The sequence below is a fragment of the Manduca sexta genome, chromosome 26, assembly GCF_014839805.1.
Source record: "Manduca sexta isolate Smith_Timp_Sample1 chromosome 26, JHU_Msex_v1.0, whole genome shotgun sequence".
NCBI classification, from domain to species: domain Eukaryota; kingdom Metazoa; phylum Arthropoda; class Insecta; order Lepidoptera; family Sphingidae; genus Manduca; species Manduca sexta.
Window position 1 is genome coordinate 13,175,568 of NC_051140.1, and position 21,803 is coordinate 13,197,370.

Genomic DNA, 21,803 nt, shown 5'->3' on the forward strand with positions numbered 1-21,803 from the left:
TCGTTCTCATTATAATTAGATTTCACATGAATTACGAAAGGGAAGCCGGCAGGAATCGGGTTATATAAACCCTTCACCATTGTTCCTTAACCACCTCCTCTAAATAAAGGAACTGGTGAAAATATTTGGCGCAGGAACGAAGAGTATACTTCTTATATAATGAAGTTTCTCGCTCTATAGCTTACAAACTCGTAATGAACAAACTTATTGACAAACTAAAAACAGTATGTACCTTTTAACTGAATGAACATAATTCGTCACACTAATCGAATAAAGTGAGATTCTCAAATAACATAGAACAAAAACTTAATTCGTATCTGGATACCTGGATACACCAGCTGAGTTTTTCCAAAATTTTATGCTATATCAAAAAATCTGTAGCGTACGACGGCTTTGTTCTGTCGAAATTCATATAAAAAAATCGTCATTGTATCAACTTCATAATCTTAATAGAATAACCGAGTTGCGTATTTGACTGCCTCGGTGCCGTAGTTGTAATTGTACACGGTACGAGGACGATTACTGCGCTGAGGTCCTGGGTTCGAATCCCGGGTCGGGCCAAAATAATTCTATTTTAAACATTACTCAGTCACAGCTCGGAGTCAGAAACAGGCGGTGTGATACCTACCGTGCCTCGGAAAGCACGTAAAGCCGTTGGTCTTGCCCCTGATCCCTATCCGCTCATGTCGGATTGCCGTCTCACCGAATTATGAGAGTGCACCTGTGTATTGCGCACACATTTGTGCACGATATTATCTCCTGCGTACCTGGCTGATCTCTGTTGATATTGGCCGCCGTGGCCGAAAATTTGGCTAGGAGGATTCATTCTACCGAGTTGCATTACATTATGCCTTTATTTGGCTTCAAATCAAACAAGTTTTTTTTTTTGTATTAATTTAAAACTATTTTATTCCGCCGAAACTAGGCATTACATTATTAAGCAATTAACAATAAAGTGTAAGCTATAATACAATCTTTAATTATTTTGTTCCAAAACGGATTGTGTTATTAAGTTATTGTGTGGAATGTGCTAATAAAGTATTATGATGAAGCCTCAAATTTGGAAAAACACATAGTTCAAATACATACTAGTATATAATATAACACGATATAATATACAATACAGATACATAAGACAATACTGGTGGTAGATCTCTCATATGTGAGAGTCCGCTTGGATAAGTACCACCGCAATGTCAACATCTGCCGCCAAGCAACAGTGTGCAGCCATTATTGTGTTTCGGTTCGAAGGACATTGTAGCCAGTGTAACTACTGGACATAACATCTCACGTCTCAGGATGGCATGCGCAGTGGAATACCAAACAAAACTTAGTAATTTAAGGTGTTTCTACTGTGTATGGACGGTTGTATTGCTTAACATCAAGCACGTCTCGTCATTCAAATCAATAAAAACAAAATACAAATTATACTGCTCAAAACAATTAAAGGTAGTGGTCCTTTCTATTGCTTAAACTACAATTAGGTTTTAAGTCATGTAAGAGCGCATCAAAGACCAGAAACACGACTCTTGGGTACCCAGTCTTAGACGTAAATATGACTGTCCAGTTTCTATAGTCCACGTGACTGAATTCGGCTAGGAAGACATTATCAGCAGGTTTAAACTTAATTTTATGAAAAAAAAATACTACTTCAATAATGGTAAAAAAAACAACTCAATTATGATTATTTTTTTTATTAAAATTGTAACTATGTGTAATTACAGCTTGACAACGACACGGCATACTTTTAAGATCCTCAAAATATGTTTTCCAGAAATTAGCTCCCTTTCTTCAATCAACGTTCCAGAGAGCTGCTGCAGGGTTTTAGGTGTAATAGGACACTTACAGATGCGACTGTCAAATAAGATTGCACTAATACCATATGCTGCAGGCAAAACTTAATCTTTGAGCACATTTTTTACATAATCTTCAGCATACAACCGCCGGGAACAACAACGAGATTTGTGTGGTCGTCCCAACCAACTCCGCTCCAAATCATCACAGAGCCACATCAAAATTTGTCATATTCCTGAACTGCCGCTCCATTATATTTTTATTAATTTGTTTTTTATACACTCAAGGCCGTAGATCCTCGATTTTCCTGCTTAAACAAAAAGATCGCTATATCATCAACTGTGATTTACGTAACTGCACCATAGCAACAAGAGATCTTCAAAATACACTAAGGATGGCTACTGGTTATCTGTATCCATAGCTTCATCGTAAACATTCTTTAACATACTTATTTATTATCTGAGTTACTTGCATTCTGTCCTCTTTCACTTTTATCCTTTTCCATTTTGTGCCCAAATTCTTTCTTTATTTTCATTCCCTACTCTCTAGTCCCTTTTATTTATTAATAGCTTTTGCCCGCGGCTCCGCCCGCGTTATAAAGTTTTTCAGGCTAAAGTTTCCCGTTATAAAAGTAGTAGTTTCCCGGGAGCCTATGTTCTTCTCAGGGTCTCAAGCTGTCTCCATACCAAATTTCATCTTAATACGTTGGGTAATTTTTGAGTTTAACACGTTCAGACAGACAGATGCAGCGGGGGACTTTATTTTATAATATATTTTTTAGAACTTTTTAAGTGAAACAATCCCGTCATACATCATTGTTGCATAACTTTAACCGTTTACGCAGCGCAGGCAACGGAAGCTTTCAAAACTAATAATTTACCCCGTTTATGCAACATGTTTCATTACTGCTCCGCTCCTATTGGTCATAGCGTGATGATATATAGCCTATAGCACTCCAGGAACAAAGGGCTATCCAACACAAAAAGATTTTTTCAGTTCAAACCGGTAGTTCCTGAGATTAGCCATTACTGCTCCGCTCCTATTGGTCATAGCGTGATGATATATAACTTATAGCAGTCCACAAATAAAGGACTACCCAACACAAAACGAATTTTTCAGTTGAAACCGGTAGTTCCTGCGATTAGCCATTACTGCTCCGCTCCTATTGGTCATAGCGTGTTGATATATAACTTTGAAAACTCCACAAACAAAGGACTATTCAACACAAAAAGAATTTTTCAGTTCGAATCGGTAGTTCCTGAGATTAGCCATTACTGCTCCGCTCCTATTGAATATAACGTGATGATATATAACTTATAGCGGTCCACAAATAAAGGGCTACCCAACACAAAACGAATTTTTCAGTTTAAACCGGTAGTTCCTGGGATTAGCCATTACTGCTGCGCTCCTATTGGTCATAGCGTGTTGATATATAACTTTGAAAACTCCACAAACAAAGGACTATTCAACACAAAAAGAATTTTACAGTTCGAATCGGTAGTTCCTGAGATTAGCCATTACTGCTCCGCTCCTATTGAATATAGCGTGATGATATATTGCCTATAGCACTCCACGTATAAAGGGCTATCCAACGCAAAAAAAAATTCAGTTTGGACTGGTAGTTCCTGAGATTAGCGCGTTCAAACAAACAAACAAACAAACTCTTCAGCTTTATATAATAGTATAGATTTTCTACTTACAAAATTATTTTTCTTTCTATTACTTTTTTCTTACATTTCTACTTATTTATATACAATTTTATCTTATTCGTCTATCTTACATTTGTCTAGATTTTTAACCGATTTCAAAAAAAGGAAAAGATTATCAATTCGACTGTATGTGTTTTCGTTACGTGATTACTCGGCCTATGTAGATCGATTTTCAATATTCTTTTTTTGTTCGAATACGGGTACTTCTGAAGTGGTTCCATAAGCTCCAAGTCAGGATCTGATAATTGGACCCTGGAGTAATCGAGGGCAACCCTTAAATTTTATAGGCTCACACATAGTTTTTCATGTATTTATCTGGCTTAACTAACAATTTAAATGTCTAATGTTTAATTTTTATTAGGCACCGACTCCAAAATTGGTAACCAGTATATACTTAGGTAATGTTAATTTATTTTTTGGTTTGTAGTGGTTTTAGAAGGCGGTTTAATTTTTAAGTTTTCTTGCTTATTTTAGATACCTAATACATATTATGATTCTATGTTTGTTCTTATCTTTATTACTATTATTAATATGTTACTAAATAAAACGTGTAATCTTACCCCCATATTCATAGACGTTATTTATCTAAGGACGAAGCATTGCTGTGAATAGAAGTCTGTTTCTCATCTTTGTTTATCTTACAACTTGAATCCAACAACAAACAGCAAGCTTAACAGCTTGCTGCTTGTTCAGCTTCGTTTATCTGACAGTCAGCTAGATTCAAGTTGTGTCTCAATTTTAGCCAATCACAACGGCCCTATCGCACTTAGAGGCATGCCATGCTGTGAGTACTGAGAACCATACTTATCACAGCAATAATCCGTCCTTAGATAAATAACGTTTATGAATGAGGGGGTTAGATTACGCGGTTTACTTTAACTATTTTGACTTATTTCCATTTCTTAATATGTCCCTACAATACTGAATAAACTTACTTATGGTTGCCTTATTTGCTAAAATGACACATAATATGTTACTAACGCTTATTTCTGAATCTATTTCTACTTCCAAATCTGACCAAACGATCAGTACCCACTTACATACATAATATTATTATATAAAAATACGCATACACACACTCACGCCTTTGATCTTTGAAGAGGTACGCCTAAGAGCAAACGGCGCAATGACTTTCCCTCTCGAGTCTTCCGTCCCATGATGTGATAGGGGGTGAACGTATCGCCATATCAGGCACAAATTCCTAACTCGAGCTAATCCTTAGTAGAAAAAACAAATATTACTTTGCTCGACCCGATTATCAAACCCAAAACCTCATCACTGCAGGTACGACCTACCATAATAAAACTACACCACCGGGGCAGACACAGTCAGCCGTATGATATAAATATAAAGGACACAATATATTTAACTTATCTACCACCAAAATATCACAGTAGTCAGGACACAGGACTCAACTGATTAGATAACGAGATAATATAGGTTACGAGTTCTTAATCTCGATGCATAGATAAAAGCTACCTACACTTCTCTGACTCTGAGGATATAAGCGTGACTTTATATAAATAGATAGGTAATGAGTAAGATACCATGAGACGTGTACCTTCACACACGCCACGGCCGATGGGTGCTGTGTAGCCATGTAACCATGACTCCAAAGTATTGTTACGGGTCACTGCGAGCCTCTGCAAAGCACTTGCAATTGTAGTCATGCGAAATATTTATACATTTATAAAGTAAACATTATAAGATCAAGTATAAGGAATGAAAGTTGTTCCTAGTCGTACTTTACTATGAAATACCTACATAGTAATTCTTTATTAGCTTCGCTTAGACAGCTAGTGAAAAGCTGGTAGGTGAGCTGGTTTAGGGCCTATTTCGTCCTCACCAGAGAGCACCATGACGCGTTCCTCCCTTTACTTTTAATAAGATTATATACCTATTTCATTTTCATTTCATCTTTCCTGCCAGCCCGAGCTGGCTTCTTTGTTTACTGTAGGTATAGTATTTCGTTTATTTTAAGTCCAATGTAAAATGTCTTTAGTGATATAAGCGACTTTATTTATATAATTAAATATTCTCATGTCTCACTTATCATAAGCGCAACTATATTCGCCGATGTGATGAATAAAGCATTTTTTTTTATTATAAATTTTCCAAAGCACGCTGAAGCGGCGATAGCGTAAGGTCAGTCGGGGTAAGTGCGCCATAAAATTATCATAGCTGGATTCAATGCAAAATAATTTCTTTTCGTGCTGACTTAAGAATGTAATTTTATTAATTTAAGAATATTTGGTATTTTGTGATAACGACCTATAGCCATTCAAGGAAATCAGACAATAATTTAATAATATTTTGCTCAAAGTAAAAAAAGATGGTAGTAGGCGAACTTGCCTCCGGAAATGGGGTAAGTGCGCCTGTGTAAAAAAAAACGTCAATAACAGACATTATAAAGAAAACACTCATTTTAGTCCATAGAAAAATAATTTTTACCCGCATTGCTCTTGGATAATTTTTTATAACTCAATATTATAACAAACTATGGCTGTCAAATCAAATTCGGGGCAAGTGCGCCATATATTTGTAAATCAGGGCTTCAAAACATTTTACCCATTTTTTTTTGCTATATGTAGGTATTAATATTCGAGTTTTATGTACGGATATGTTGTTATAAAGAAATGGTAGCTTTAATACGAAATCCATTTTATTTCTAAAAACTAAAAAAAAACATACAATTATGTAGGAATTAACATTTTTGAATGCGTTATAACTCAAAAACTTAGAATTTGGCCTTATAACATTTTTCATTTCTTCTTTTGTAAAAACGAACCATTTAAAACAAACAAATATCCGACGAATTAACTAATACAGCTTTTTATTTAAGTCGGTTCAAAACAAAATACCTTGAGTACAAAAATGATGCTGTTACATTTTAATAATAATAAGTCATATTAGTAAAACTTATTCTCAAAAAGGTTGGTAATATATGGTTTAGGGGTAAGTGCGCCATACGACTATTAACTGTGGCGCACTTGCCCAACTCGACAATTTTGAAGTGCATATTTTCGCATTGCTAAAAAAACCTTTATTTTAGTATATATAGATAAAATTCGGACAGGAAGTTAAAATAAAAGGTTTAAACTATGTACTCACCTTACTGGTTTACAGAAATATGTTAAATATCTTGAAATATTTGATTTTATCTTTCACGGGGTCATCTCTGTTTACAGGTCTAAATGACACTTAAAATAAAATGGCGAATAAATCGTATTAAAATGAACAGAGCCATTTGTGTTTTTTAGTGGAACTCCATTTCAGTTAGAAGCATAGATATAAGATTGCGATAATTGTATAACATCACTAGTTTTCGATTTTTTTAGGGCAGGTGCACTTACCCCGTCGGCGCACTTGCCCCACCTGACCTTACTTAGTTGTAGAACAGACTGCCGAGACGAATGTCCGCCCAAATTTCAAATTCAAATCCCAAGGGCACACACCTCTGATTTTTCGTAAAAAAAATAGGTGTGTATTCTTTGTGAATTATCGCTTGCTTTAATGGTGAAGGAAAACAACGTGATAAAACCTGCACACCTGAGAAGTTCTCTATAGGAATTTCGAGGGTGTGTGAAGTTACCAATCCGCACTAGGCCAGCGTGGTGGACTAAAGCTTAATCCCTCTCAGTAGTAGAGGAGGCCGGTGCCCAACAGTGGGACAGTATATAAGTATAATACAGGGCTGATATTATACGCTGAATACAATTGGGTTAAACTTTATTTTTTTTATATCGAGCGCTACATAACCAAAAGTAAGGTAATTGCCCGACTTGACGGCCAATGAGCGCGTGGCACTAACGTTATTACGTAACTGTCGATGTATATATATCCTTTTCTAACGAATGTATGCTGCATCTTTTTATTCCTTCTTCGAGCCAATTTGTAATTATATGTACAGGTACGTGAGTATAGCAAATAGTGCGCCGTTTTTATGTGCCATTTTGTTAGTGTATGACGCGTCTATTTGTAAAACGTCATTGATGTAGCCCATCTCTTGTGTATACTTAACTTTTGGTTATCCTCCGATTTTTTCGTAGTTTAATAACGAAAATTATCATCAAAATTAATCCACCTGCTAGGACGTTAAAACACAATGACATAAGACATTATTTGAGATTGTTTTTAAGAGCAGTCACAATAAACCGTTAAAAATATATACATAGACTTTGCTTTCTTAAACTTGTGCCGCTAGGTTAAGACAAAAATACTCACGTTGAACTTGTCCCTCATCACTCGCAGTGGAGAACTGATTTAAGATATTTTTGTAGCTATAGTATGTAATTATTATACCTAAAGGTGCAGAATGCAGACATCAATGCATCATCGACGCGGACCGAATCGCGCGAGACCTTAGCAATAAAAACAACAAACTTATTACTATATCGATAACAAAATCGTTTCCTAAACGACATAAGTAAATACTTCCACGTCCGTATAACATTAAATCGTAGGAAAAATGCAACAAAAACTTTGTGTGAAAATTCTTGAACAGGTACAAGTTTATGCGTCATAATGTTTTGGTAGAAGGACGAACTGAGTCTAAACGGACTTATTACCTCCCCAGTGACCATTGTCAATTATGACACAAAAACTCCCACGGTTTATAAAGGTCTGAAGGCACACACACGAACTCAGAACGCATCTTAGCTCAGGACATGTAGCCTGCGTTTGTGACTAAGAATTTGCTCTAGCTTTATTGCACTTAACTTTAATTATTATAAATTACAAGTTGAATAAATTCGTTAAAAAGGTACTGCTTAAAGGTACAAAGGGCTGACACAAATTTCCCTACGACGGTTTAAGGTAAGCAAATATCTACTTTCAAGTTTATCAAAGGAATGTAACGTTTTTAATGTGTAAAATCAGTATTAATTTAAATTGTATTGCAGATTTATACTTAAAAGTTGAACCCTCCACCAATTTACCATTTACATCTACCCATAACGATCCCTGGCTAATGATTAACATTTTCCTTATAAAAAAACTTTTACATCCCTATGTATATTATGAAAAATTCTTACCTGATCCTATTTTCCAGTCCTTCCCCTTTAAAGTACTTACTTATATATTATTACATTAAAAAAAACATATTATTGCTCTTATTGTTATCAATACAAATATTAAAATTACTTATTAATATTATAGTAGGTAACTCAAACGCTGAACACATCATTTTTATGTCTAGTAAAATAATTTAAAAACAAAATATCACCTATAAGGATTAATCTTATTGCACGTACATATGATATGATAAAGGTAAATTGTCTTACAGGCTTATTATTTTAACGTGCGCTAATTAACAGAAAGCATCCTATGTGCAACAACTAGTTAGCGAGTAGGACATTTTATTTTATATGGCTGACATCGTATTGTGTGTTTAATAATGCTATGAAATGCTCTGTTCTTAGTTTCAGATGTACGTTTGTACTACGTACCTATTAAATAATTGGCCGAAGGAATATTTAATCATATTAATTGTTGTGTTTTAAATTACATAATATTATGTAATGTTAATATATACTTAACTACTTATTATTTTATTTTTTTATAATTAGAAACCTACTTTGTTTTCAAAAAATGTCTGGTTCAGATCTATCAGATCCTACCATTTCACCGAATAAGAGATACTTACTTACTTGATTAAAAATATGGATAAATATTTTTTTACATTTTATATTATCAGATATGATACGTTATAGCTTCTTTAATATTTTCTTGATATATGTACCTAGCTATAACTTGTTTGCATGTATTAATTTTTACTTATACCTAGTCTTGCCATAAATATTGTAATAAAGAAAAAAGAAAATTGTTAACTGCAAATAACATTTATTACTTTTACAGTGTGTCAGTTTAATACATAAATATAAAACAATTAAAAATATAAAAAGCTTATTCGAAGTGGTCTCCATTGGCTGCAATACAGTCCTTTAAACGATGAGGCCAGTTATCAATAGAAGCACGCACTCTTTCCATGGGAAAATTCTTCACTGCCAATCGTATAGATTGTTTTAGGGACTCCAAATTATCATGGCGTTTAGAGCAAGCTGTACTCTCTAAAACTGACCACAAATCATAATCCAGCGGATTAAGATCGGGACTAGACGACGGCCAGTCTTCAGCTCTGATGAAGTCCGAAACGTTCGATTCCAACCAAGACTGCGTGGACCGAGCTTTATGACCCGGCGCCGAGTCTTGCTGGAAGGACCATACTTGGTTATTGAACATGGTGATGTTAAGGGGCTTAACTACCTTCTCAAGAATGGTATCTTGATACACTTGTGCCGATGTTTTGATACCTTTTTCACAAAAATATGGCTCAGTCACTCCTTCATAGCTAACACCCCACCAAACCATCACTGAAGTCGGATAATGTCCACGTTGCACTCTGTCGACTAATTGGGAAGCTTCCTTAGAGCTTTGAGCATAAATACGGTCATTTTGTTTGTTAAAATGTTGCTCAATTGTAAAAATTTTCTCATCCGTAAACAAAATTTTTCTGTGACCTCCCTTTGCGTACCGCTTCAGTAGTTGTTTCGATTTTACCACCCTATTCTTCTTTAAATTATCAGTTAAGAAATGGCCAGTGCGTCTCTTATAGGCTGCAAGTCCTAAGTCATCTTTTAAAATACGCGACATGGTTCTAGGTGCTATCTTCATTTCCCGAGATAAAATCTTTTGCTTTCGGACAGGATTTCTTCGAATTCTTTCCCTTACTGCTTTGACCACCTTTTTCGTACGAACACTACGTGGACGGCCAGATCTTTTTCTGTCACAAACAGAGGAGGTCTCATTGTACCTATTAATAGCCCGGTACACAAACATTTTACTAATACCAAGTGTATGGAGAGTTTTAAAAATTGCATTTGGCTCCATACCTACTTTGTGTAATGCTATCACAGCGATTCGGTTCTCTTTATCACCCCACACCATTTTAATATCGCAAAATATTTTACAATGTATTGGCGCCAAAATGAGAAAACACAATGAACAATCGTATAAAAATGACAGATTCGAAATTCAAATGTAATATTTTTTTATAATTAAGTGTAACAGTATTTATGGCCAGACTAAGTATAGCTAAGTATTATTTATAATTATAGATATTATTATATTTTAATTTTGCCGCAGACACATCATAACTATATTGTATGTACCTGCGTATAACGCATTTAAGAGATACGATCTCTAAACATCTTAAAGTTGGGATTAACAATTTCCGTCAATCTGTAATGTAAAAATTGTTATTAAAAACAAAATAACGTGTTCTTGAACTATGATAATGAATATTTGATGCACCGCTACTTGAATGCAAATCAAAGAACGTATGTTACCGTGAGAAAAACTAAGTACTTATTCTTTTAAGGTCACGTACTAAACATCCTTCGTTGAGGGTCATAGGAAATAAAAATTGTAATTGCATGTTTATAAGTTCTAAATAGCCATTCGTTAAATGTAGAACGTAAGTTAATAGATAAGCAGTAGGTACTTACTAATCATTATTTGGCAGAGTTGTTTATTTGAACGAGCAAATCTTAGGAGCTAGTGGTACGTATTGAAAAATTGTTTTAATGTTGGATAGCCCATTTATCGAGGTAGGCATATAACATCACGATAATATGACTAATAGTAGCGGAGCATCAACGAAAAATGTTGCAAAAACGGGAAAAAATTAAGTAATCTTTTTGGGAGGTTCCTTTGCGTTCGCTGGGTAAATAGTTAAAGTTAAGGCATACATGTGTATGACGGATTGCTCGTCTAAAAAGTTTTAAAATATATAAGTACTAGCTTTTGCTCGCGGCTCCACCCGCGTTATAAAGTTTTACAGGCTAAAGTTTTCCATTATTAAAGTAGTAGTTTCTCGGGAGCCTATGTTCTTCCCAGGGTTTCAAACTGTCTCCATACCAAAGTTCATCTTAATACGTTGGGTAGTTTTTGAGTTTAAGACGTTTAGGCAGACGGATGCAGCGGGGGACTTTGTTTTATAATATATTTTTTTAGAACTTTTTAAGAGGAACAATCCCGTCATACATCATTGTTGCATAACTTTAACCGTTTACGCAGCGCACGCAACGGAAGCTCTCAAAACTAATAAATTGTCCCCGTATTTGCAACATGTTTCATTACTGCTCCGCTCCTATTGGTATATAGCGTGATTATATACAGCCTATAGCACCCCACAAATAAAGGGCTATCCAACACAAAACGATTTTTTTAGTTCAAACTGGTAATTCCTGAGATTAGCCATTACTGCTCCGCTCCTATTGGTCATAGCGTGATGATATATAACTTAGAGCACTCCACAAACAAAGAGCTATTCAACACAAAAATATTTTTTCAGTTCGAATCGGTAGTTTCTGAGATTAGCCATTACTGCTCCGCTCCTATTGGGTATAGCGTGATGATATATAGCCTATAGCACTTCACGAACAAAGGGCTATCCAACGCAAAAAGATTTTTTCAGTTTGGACCGGTAGTTCCTGAGATTAGCCATTACTGCTCCGCTCCTTTTGGGTATAGCGTGATGATATATAGCCCATAGCAATTCACGAACAAAGGGCTATCCAACGCAAAAAGAATTTTTCAGTTTGGACCGGTAGTTCCTGAGATTAGCCATTACTGCTCCGCTCCTATTGGGTATAGCGTGATGATATATAGCCCATAGCAATTCACGAACAAAGGGCTATCCAACGCAAAAAGAATTTTTCAGTTTGGACCGGTAGTTCCTGAGATTAGCCATTACTGCTCCGCTCCTATTGGGTATAGCGTGATGATATATAGCCCATAGCAATTCACGAACAAAGGGCTATCCAACGCAAAAGAATTTTTCAGTTTGGACCGGTAGTTCCTGAGATTAGCCATTACTGCTCCGCTCCTATTGGGTATAGCGTGATGATATATAGCCTATAGCACTCCACGGACAAAGGGCTATCCAACGCAAAAAGAATTTTTCAGTTTGGACTGGTAGTTCCTGAGATTAGCGCGTTCAAACAAACAAACAAACAAACTCTTCAGCTTTATATAATAGTATAGATTACAAAAACAAAGTCCGCGGCCGCATGTGTATGCCAGTTTGAGTGCCATAAACTCAAAAATTATCCAACGGATTTCGATGAAATTTGATATGGATATAGTTAGAGAGCCTGGGAAAGATATGAGCTACTTTCTATTCCGGAAAAAATATTACATTATAGCGGAAATTTCATCCAGGAAAAGCCTATCACGCGGACAAAGCCACAACAAAATCTAGTCGTTTAGATATAACTTTAAACTTAAGTAAAGCCTAATATTGTCTGTTACTCAAAACTGTAACATGAAACTGTTTAAGTATATCTGTCTCATTCCTAAAATAATTTTCTTTCAGATGGCGACATACCGTTGGATTTTATTCTTAACAGGATATGTTTGTACCGTTACTGCACATAAATCAACTAATTCAGATCTAAATATTTCGAATCAAGGCACTTATAATCTAAAGGACCTAAACTCTGCTGCAAGCACGTACTGTAAGTTACAGTAGAAATTGAGAACTGAATGTCGAGGGACTAATCATTGATGTTGCCCAGTGCCTTCTCGCATGATTGGTATAATATATTATTGTTTCAGATTCCGGTTGGACTGATCCCTATGCGAATAGCGGATACGGAGTTACAGGGCATGGCAGCCTGGACAATTACAACGCCTACGATGCTTACAATAACTACCATAGATATAATAAACGGTATAATCAAGTGCCAATTTCCGGCCAAGAATACATAGGCAGTTATAATGAATATGAAGGAAAATCACCAAACGTCGATTATTCAGGTTACAAAAATGATTTGGAATATAATACAATCGGGAACATCGCCCATTCAGCGTATCGTGGGAATGGTGGCTATGGCGGATTTGGTGGTAATGGAGGACTAAGATCTTACTTGGGTTATAATAATCCATATTACCACGGTGCCAACCACTTAGGCTATGGGTATTATAAAAAACCCGTTCATGGAGGCATCTATACCAATGGAATCACTCCTAGTTTAGTTACGGGCTACAGAGGCTATAGCAGAAAATAATGTTTTCATTTTAAGTGTTGTATATTATAGTATGTATTTTGCACGTGTAACCAAAGTACATCCAAAGTTATTAATTTACTTGACCATTTAATACCATAGATGGGCAAAAATAATAAAAGTAGAAACGATGATAGTTGTTTTAATAGTTTATTACTAACAACATTACATACATGTTATCTTAAAATCGTTCATGCTATTCATATTCAAAATCGTTTTAGTATCCTAACATAGAACAAATAAGTTTAAAATATTGGGTCATTCAAAGTAGGTATTAAAATCATCAAAGTGCGGTGGACGTGTTAATAGCATACTAATCCGACCCTGAAACACTTGTCTGTTTTTTCATAGACTTCAACGCTCTTTCACGTAATTTTTTTTCCAAGTCTTCATTGTTCACCTTTCCTTCCTCGTCCTCTTCCTCGACTTCCTCGCTTTCGGAAGAATCATCCTTTTTTTTAGATGACTTCTTATGTTTCTTGTGTTTTTTATGTTTCTTAGAATGTTTCTTATGCTTCTTAGCTTTCTTCGACTTTTTAGGTTCATCACTGTCAGAATCAGACTCGGAATCGGTGACTTTCTTCCTTGCTTTCTTTTTAGACACTTGGTCACTATCTGAAGAAGATTCTTCCTTTTCTCGCTTCTTAGCTTTCTTGTCACTATCGTCCCGGGATTTGACTTTTAGTTCTTCAATAGGCTTTGTTTTAGAGACTTTTTCTTCCACTTTTCTTGATTTACCTAAATCCGGCGACAACGGTTTGTCTTTAGATCCCTCAAGTTTTTTTCCACGTCTAACTTCTTTTTCGGAACTAGACGAATCACGTTTTATGGACTTCTTTTTAGCAGATTTTTCGTCAGTATCAGAACTTTCGCCGTGTGATTCTTCAGAATTGTCTACTTTTTTCAATTTGGTTCCTTTAATATCAGGTTTATCCGACTTAATGCGTTCGGTACTAACATCTTTAACACGCTTTTTAGATCTTTTTTCAGAATCAGACTCTTCTGGAATGCTCTTTTGTTTTGACTTTGAACTTTTATGTTTAACTTCTTCTTCCGAACTAGAGTCTGAACTCGATGAACGTGTCCTTTTCTTTTTAGACTTCTTGGCCAGCTTCTTTTTGGCATTCTTTTTATTCTTCTTTTTTCTGTCTTCCTCTGAGTCACTTGATGATGAATCATCTGAATCACTTTCACTTGATGAACTCTCTTTTTTTGGTTTCTTTCCTCTTTTTGATGTTGTCTTCTCTTTACGTTTTAACTTTGCTTTACTCTTAGATTTAGAGACCTCTTCACTGCTTTCACTATCAGATTCCGATTGGTGAGCTTTACGTTTGCCCTTTTTACTATCTTTTGTTTTTGCTTCTTCATCATTCTGCTCTTTTTCTGATATATCATCACCAGATCTATCAGATTTTTTATTACTCTCCATCTCATGTTTTCTTAAGAATGGAGATGGGGTGCGAGATAAACTCTTAGAATATTCGCGCAAAGTAGGTATAGGTATAATATCTTCTTTATCTTCTTGGTCTGATAATTGATTTTGTTTAGCTTGGTTTTCAGTTTGAGCCACTGGTTTATTATTCGCCACTGAAGATTCTCTGCTGGAACTAGATATGACACGTTCTTTCGACTGTTCTCGAGGAACAGATGATACACGTTCGGAGGACTTCTTCCGGATCTTTTCTATGTTTTCTGGAGAAACAATAAAACCTATTTAATCACACAATAACAACCTTGAAGTATGTTTTGTTGGTTTATTGATTTAACCCTACCTTTTCGAGGAATAGAGACAGACTTCTCTAATCGCTCCTTAATGAGTTCGGTCGATCTTCTGTCGCGAGATTTTCTGTCACGAGATCTTCTTTCTCTGCAAAAATGTGTTATAATATATACAATTAGTAACAAGTAATTAAGGACGGACAGAAAAAAATTGCAGTAACATATATTTTCACAATATAGTCTATAATACTTTGTGACTAATATTTTATATACGGAACTGGGAATATATTTTATGGTGTTCAAATATATCATGGAATAGTTACCTAGACCTTTCTCTGGAACGACGGTCCCTAGAGCGCCGTTCACGGGAGCGACGGTCGCGGGAACGTCGGTCCGAACGACGTCGAGAACGCGAACGCTTGCGCGAGCGCGAACGGCGACGATCGCGGGATCTACAAACATAAAAAGATGTTTTAGTCGTTAATTCATATCAGAAATAATATATATTTTTTTTGCAAATAAGATTTCTCAAGTACATATACAATTAGATATTTACGTAATTTTGTTGTTTATAGCTTTCCTAAGAACCCACATCTGCTGGCATTATAAAATTACAAGGGTAAGCACTAGTTTGAACTTTTTAAAATATGTCCCGCAATACTCTAGCGAAGTCTTTTTCTGTATACGCAACCCTTATTAGCACGGCAACACTCAAAGCAAAACGTAGTATTTGTATATTAAAAAATATATGAATAAAAAGCAAACAAATAACTTTACCTGTCTCTAGTGCGCCTGCGCGAACGAGATCGCGATCTTCGACGTCTTTCAAGTGATCGCCGACGTTCACGTGACCTTTAGTTGAAAATTACAAATAAATTTTGCTTAATAATTAACATTCTAACCTCCGGTTTAAATTAAAATAAAGAAACATATTCAAAAATAAAAAGATTTGAGTAGCAACTACAATATGTTAAAACATATATTTTTTTTACATTCTGACAATATATAATTAACAATGTCGAAATACATAATAATAATCTTCAATAAGGAAGATTTAGGCTAAAAAGCCTACTATCTACATTGAAGAATACAGGTTAGATATCGGATGTGAAAAAATTTTCTGTAGCATGACATCTAATGATTTATTAGAATGCATAAAATGTAAAATTATTTAGATTCTGTCGGAATTCATCCATATGAATGGTTTCGCTCAATCAGGGGGCACCGCAGTAACAAACGAACAGTAGAAAACATGCATAATGTGGTTAGTTCTTTACTGTTTTACTGTTGCACATTTGTGTGGCAAGCTAACAGATATTGTGGTAAACTACTAATACTTTCTATTTAATGCTTGCCCAATAAAATAAAATATATTCTTTGGGGACACCAATTAACTTTTTTGTTTTAAAGTTAATGTCTAGTTACAAGAAATTTATCCCATATTTTATGTTTATACCTCTCCCTCCTTTCCCTTTCACGCCGTCGTCGTTCTCTTTCGCGTTCCCTCTCCCTCTCCCTTTCACGTTCCCTTTCTCTCTCGCGACGATCCAGCGACCTCCTGCGACTGCTACGGCGACGAGACTTGCTCCTGTTATAAAAACAAAAATTACATTGATTTACCACGTTTTGATAACCAAATAAGTGTATTGCTGGATCACTTTTGTTAATCTTACCTCTCCCGGCGAGAACTGCGCCTCGGGCTCACGCTAGTAGACGAGTCCCGATTGGAACGGTATTGACGTTTCTTATGAGAAGATCTCTTCTTGATACTTCCCCCTATAATTATTTATGGGTTTATTATGTAAGTAATGACAAAATTCCAATATAAGATCATCATAATCAAACCACATAATTATACTGGATAGAACAAAATCTTATTTATAAATGAACTGTCAATCAAACCAAACAGTTTAATGTTGAAAAACTCAAAACTTCCTATATCAGTGCATAGTCGCACTGGATTATTTTTTATTCTATTTACTAATATGCTTAAAACTAATAAAAAAAACTATTGGTAGTATACTTGAAGACACCGATGTCGAGCGCCTGTCACTTGAGGAACGACGTGGTTTGTCGATTTCTTTTTCTTCAGCAGCTTTTTCACCTGTCGGTCTAAAAAAACATCTATATTTATAATAAAATAAAATAGCAGAATCTGGAGTATAAAAAAGTGAATAAGATATTAATTTAAAAAATTACATTCTCATGAGTGCAATATTCTAAATAAAAAATAAATGCATTATTTTTATAACTACTATCAATAATTACAAAACCATTATATTACTCACTTAACCGGCGATGCTGATCTGGACTTACGACCTTCGCCTCCATCAGGTTTATCCTCCTTCATAGAAGTCTCCTTTACTTCTTCTTTGACGTCATCATCAATATTACTGACATTAACAACCTTTACTTCAGGTTCTTCTTTCTTCTCCGGAGATTTTCCATTCTCTGAAATATAAGAGATATAAGTTGTAAATAGAGATATTCATTTGATTTATATTGCTTTTTAACGACATAAAACTTAATATGGATGAAGTATAATTTGCCTACTATGTTTACCTTTCGGCTCTGATGCCTTGACCTCGTCTACTTGTGAAGTTTTCGGCGGGCTGCTCTTATCCCTGCTGCGCCTCCTCGACCGCCGTGGACTGCCTCCGTTGCGATGTCTGGTGAAAAGATTCATTATACCGTTTATACAAAAATACGAAATACAATCAAAACCTAATCAAATCGAGTCCAACAGTATAATAGTCAATACCAAATAGACCCATTACTCGTAAACTTACTTCCTGTCGCCCGAACGGTCGCGTGAACGAGACCGCGTCCGACGCCGCTCTCGCGATCTACGACGAGACCGTGACCGCGTCCGGGATCTTCGACGATCTTTATCTTTGTCTTTATCCTTCTGCTGCTCTTCCTACGTAAAAAAGTTTTGCGATTACACGTACTCTGATTGCCAAGAAGTTTTAATAAGAGAAAAGATATATTAAAAACAAACCATTCTCTTTTTAATTTCTTCTTTCTTTTGCTGGGTGAATGACTCGGGTATGCCTGTCTCGCTTGCCTGCGCGCTCAGCAGCAGTTCCCACAGCTCGCCCATGAAGAGCCGCGCGTTCTTCCCGTTCAGGAACCCAGTAAGGTTGATCTGCATTTTCTTTGGACAAGGGAACTAGGAGCCGAGTAAACGGGATCGGGAAAGAAAAAACTCAATATTACAAATCTGCTTTAGTTCAATCATAATATATCCTACCCAAATGTTATATCCAAGCTCTTGGGTAAATATTTAATTTGTTGTCCTTGACATAATATTATGGTCAAACATTATTAGAAAATGTTTTTATTGCTCCATTACAAATTCAATATTCTGAGAAAAAAAAGATACCAAATTAAAAGCCGTTAAGAGCACCATTATACAAATTACATAATTTTTCACAAAAGTGGTTCAGAAATGACTCAGATAAGGAAGCGACAACTACATTGATGGCAGTGATCATTAGTTTTCATGGTGCAGTCGGGAGGTCCGCGCGAAGGCCCGCAGAGCCGCGAGACGACTCCGCGCCGCACGACGGCTGCAACGAAGCTCAGCTTACACTGCAGCGGCGGTAGAACGCGCAACCAACCATTTCTTTCTTCTTTCTTCTATCACTTGCATCTGTAAGGGTTTTGTGAACACATCCACATTATGCTGAACCCAAGGCCTAACGAAACAACTTCCTTACCCTGAGTCAGATCAATCTCTTAACGACTTCAATAAATATCAATACGACTAGTAAATTCTTCAATAAATATCAACTAGTGAATTGATTTCCATCGTGTATAGCATATAGGAAGGCGCTCCTCATTTTAATATTGAGTTAGCATGTTAATTATTTAATTTTCCCCGTAAATACCGATTGATATGCTAAGAGCCTCCAAAAGAGCGAAGCCAGCAGGCGGCGGCGGGACGCGGGCGGCGGCGGGCTGAGGCGGCTTCGACGGCGCGCTAACCGGTGGGGACCATAAAAATATCCATACGCAATCAATTACATATAACATCATACTTCAATTGCAGTTTCTTGTGCTCAATGATTTCAGTTGTTACCTAACTACTGAATAAACAATAAAAAATATGCTTCAAAAATAAAATTTGACAACTGACTGACTAAAGAAACTGCAATGATTACATTTTGGCATTATAAATAATACACAGACTATGAATAAATTTTTTAAGTCACCTTCTCCTCAAGTTGGTTGGTGACATATTCAATGACAACATCGTCTTCCATCTTGAGGATTTCTGTAATTTTCTGAGTGATCCATGGCTTCAGTACATCCAGCTTTACCTTGGACATATCCACCTATGCAAAATAATTTATCCAAATTATTAATAATATTAATTGATATTAAGATCAATTATTTTATAGTACCTATTTGATTTATTTACTACCTAAAAAAGCATACCAAAAAATATAAGATTTATATTTATATTCTTGCATATAATATTTTAAATTACATATAAGATTTTAAAAGTTAATTGGGATATTACATCAAAGCCACCTTTTGGTTTCAAAATCTTATTATTGAAAAATGTTCCTTTATACTGAATAATAATTTCAGTAGATCTGTATGTATGGAATGGAGGGATAATCCAACAAAATCACAGGTTCAACTCACTAAATAGTACTATATGTTTTGTTATATTACTTCGTGCAGAACATGACATCGATTTTATTAAATTCATTGAAAGAAAAAAAAAGGAAAAGTAAGGTAAAGTATAGACCTGCCTACATGTCCATTCACATAGAACTCAATGATTTTAAGTCTTTGTTATACTGTTTGCTAATAAGACATGTCTACTTATCTATGTACACATTATAGTATACTAAAATTTTGGACTTCCATCTCCATTGGTTTGTTAAATATTTCTGGGAAAAAATAACTGGGCGCACAAGAATTAAATAATAGGATGTACCACAAAAATATATCAACTTCTTCATATTTTATTATGCATGGTAAGGTTTATTAAGGGTTGACAAGCTGCTTATATAAGCACATACATAAAACCTTTTTCAAATTTCTACATTAATTTATTTATTTCTAAATAGGTATGTTATTTAAAATTTCTTTAATACAGTTTGTGAAATATTGAGTAAAACTTAGATTTAGGATGCATTGTCGATATATTCTGTATTGATTTGTATATTGACAAGCAAAATAAATATTTATCTTACCTGTTGTGTTAAACAATCTCCAAACTTCATTTGCTTCATGAGCTTCTTCTCCTTGTCGCTGAAGCGGGTATCTTGCTCGGTACTGGTCCCCTACAACATGTTATGATACTTTGGGTTCATCAAATTTCATGTTTTCATTAATTGATTATAAGTCCACATCGTACTAAACAGAGTTATCATCTCGATCACATTGTTATTTCAGAAGTGGTCTAACGAGGTTAGTAGTCGGTTGTCACATCATTTTCGCTCAACATAATCATATGAACCTAATGCAAAACTCCTAGATCGGAGGATTCATTCACGAAAAGACTTTTACTACACTATTAAAATTATTATTATTCCTCTCCATTGGATTAATCCAGTCTATGCCGGCTTGTATTGTTAGTAGGTAATTATCAAAGTATATAACTGGACTTCACCCATAAATGTTAAAGTTGTACACGCATGCTTAATTATTAACACGATATAAAATTAAAGTCAGCAATAAAACTAATCTTACCGTGTACATCATCATCTTGGTTTTGAAGAATAATCAATACTTCACAATGGCAAAGCTAGGGACAAATCCCAGGCTTGCATGCGTTAGGACGCCAATGCTTAAACTTTACAAACGGTTCTATGACTTCAACTTATATCACTTTTTTTAAAACAATAATCCTACTCTCTTTGAAAACAATAAAGTACCATCTTTATTGCTGCCCCATATTCGCAATTCACAATTAAATGGTTAGAAATAAAATGTGATCTACCGCCATATTGGAAGTTCAATTCAGAGACAATAATTATACGTTCAAATTTATATTGACTAAAATGGCGGAACCTTTTTGTCATAGAGTATCGTCAAATCCGCCTATGAGATCAGAAAAAATATAAAAATTAAATTATAAAACTAATTATTACACAAACCATATTGCAGTGTCAATAAAATATCGTTCTATCGCTACATACGCGTTAGAATTATTTTAATCGCCATTGAAAACTTAGTACCTACATACGTAAACGTTACGTATAGTCGTTCTAAAAATTTTTTGGGAAAAATTTATTAAGTCGTCACTGTTGCTATCCCTTCAATTTACCAATATGACATATGTACTTAAAATCTTTTACTTGCTAAAAACATTACATATCACAGATATACTCAAAAAATCCGTGAAGCCCTAAATTTGTTCCTTTTGAAAAAATCAATCTGAGGCTTAGAACTATAGATAAAATAAATAAAATTATCCATTACATATGTATAATTTGTTATTGCTATTTTATATAAGTTTTTTTATAATTAAAATATCTGAAAATTAAGACTG

The 21,803-nt window shown here is 35.2% G+C and overlaps 1 protein-coding gene across 2 annotated transcripts; it reads right to left on the reverse strand.

Annotated features, from left to right (window-relative positions):
* Positions 1–13,703: 13,703 nt before the first annotated feature.
* Positions 13,704–21,308, reverse strand: LOC115441073 (peptidyl-prolyl cis-trans isomerase G). 2 transcript variants are annotated; one of them, XM_030165668.2, is made up of 15 exons: positions 21,002–21,293; positions 20,503–20,592; positions 19,507–19,629; positions 19,183–19,274; positions 18,291–18,461; positions 18,079–18,209; positions 17,852–17,958; positions 17,578–17,740; positions 17,313–17,401; positions 16,963–17,065; positions 16,746–16,877; positions 16,067–16,141; positions 15,613–15,741; positions 15,343–15,437; positions 13,704–15,262 (listed from the first exon to the last, which is right to left on the reverse strand). In XM_030165668.2, exons 5-15 carry the CDS (start codon positions 18,441–18,443, stop codon positions 13,884–13,886), a joined length of 2,556 nt encoding a protein of 851 aa, XP_030021528.1. In that variant the 5' UTR covers positions 18,444–18,461; positions 19,183–19,274; positions 19,507–19,629; positions 20,503–20,592; positions 21,002–21,293; the 3' UTR covers positions 13,704–13,883. The 2 variants fall into 2 exon arrangements, with proteins under 2 accessions (XP_030021528.1, XP_030021527.1); XM_030165667.2 differs by lacking the exon at positions 19,183–19,274 and having other exon boundaries at positions 21,002–21,308.
* Positions 21,309–21,803: the final 495 nt, after the last annotated feature.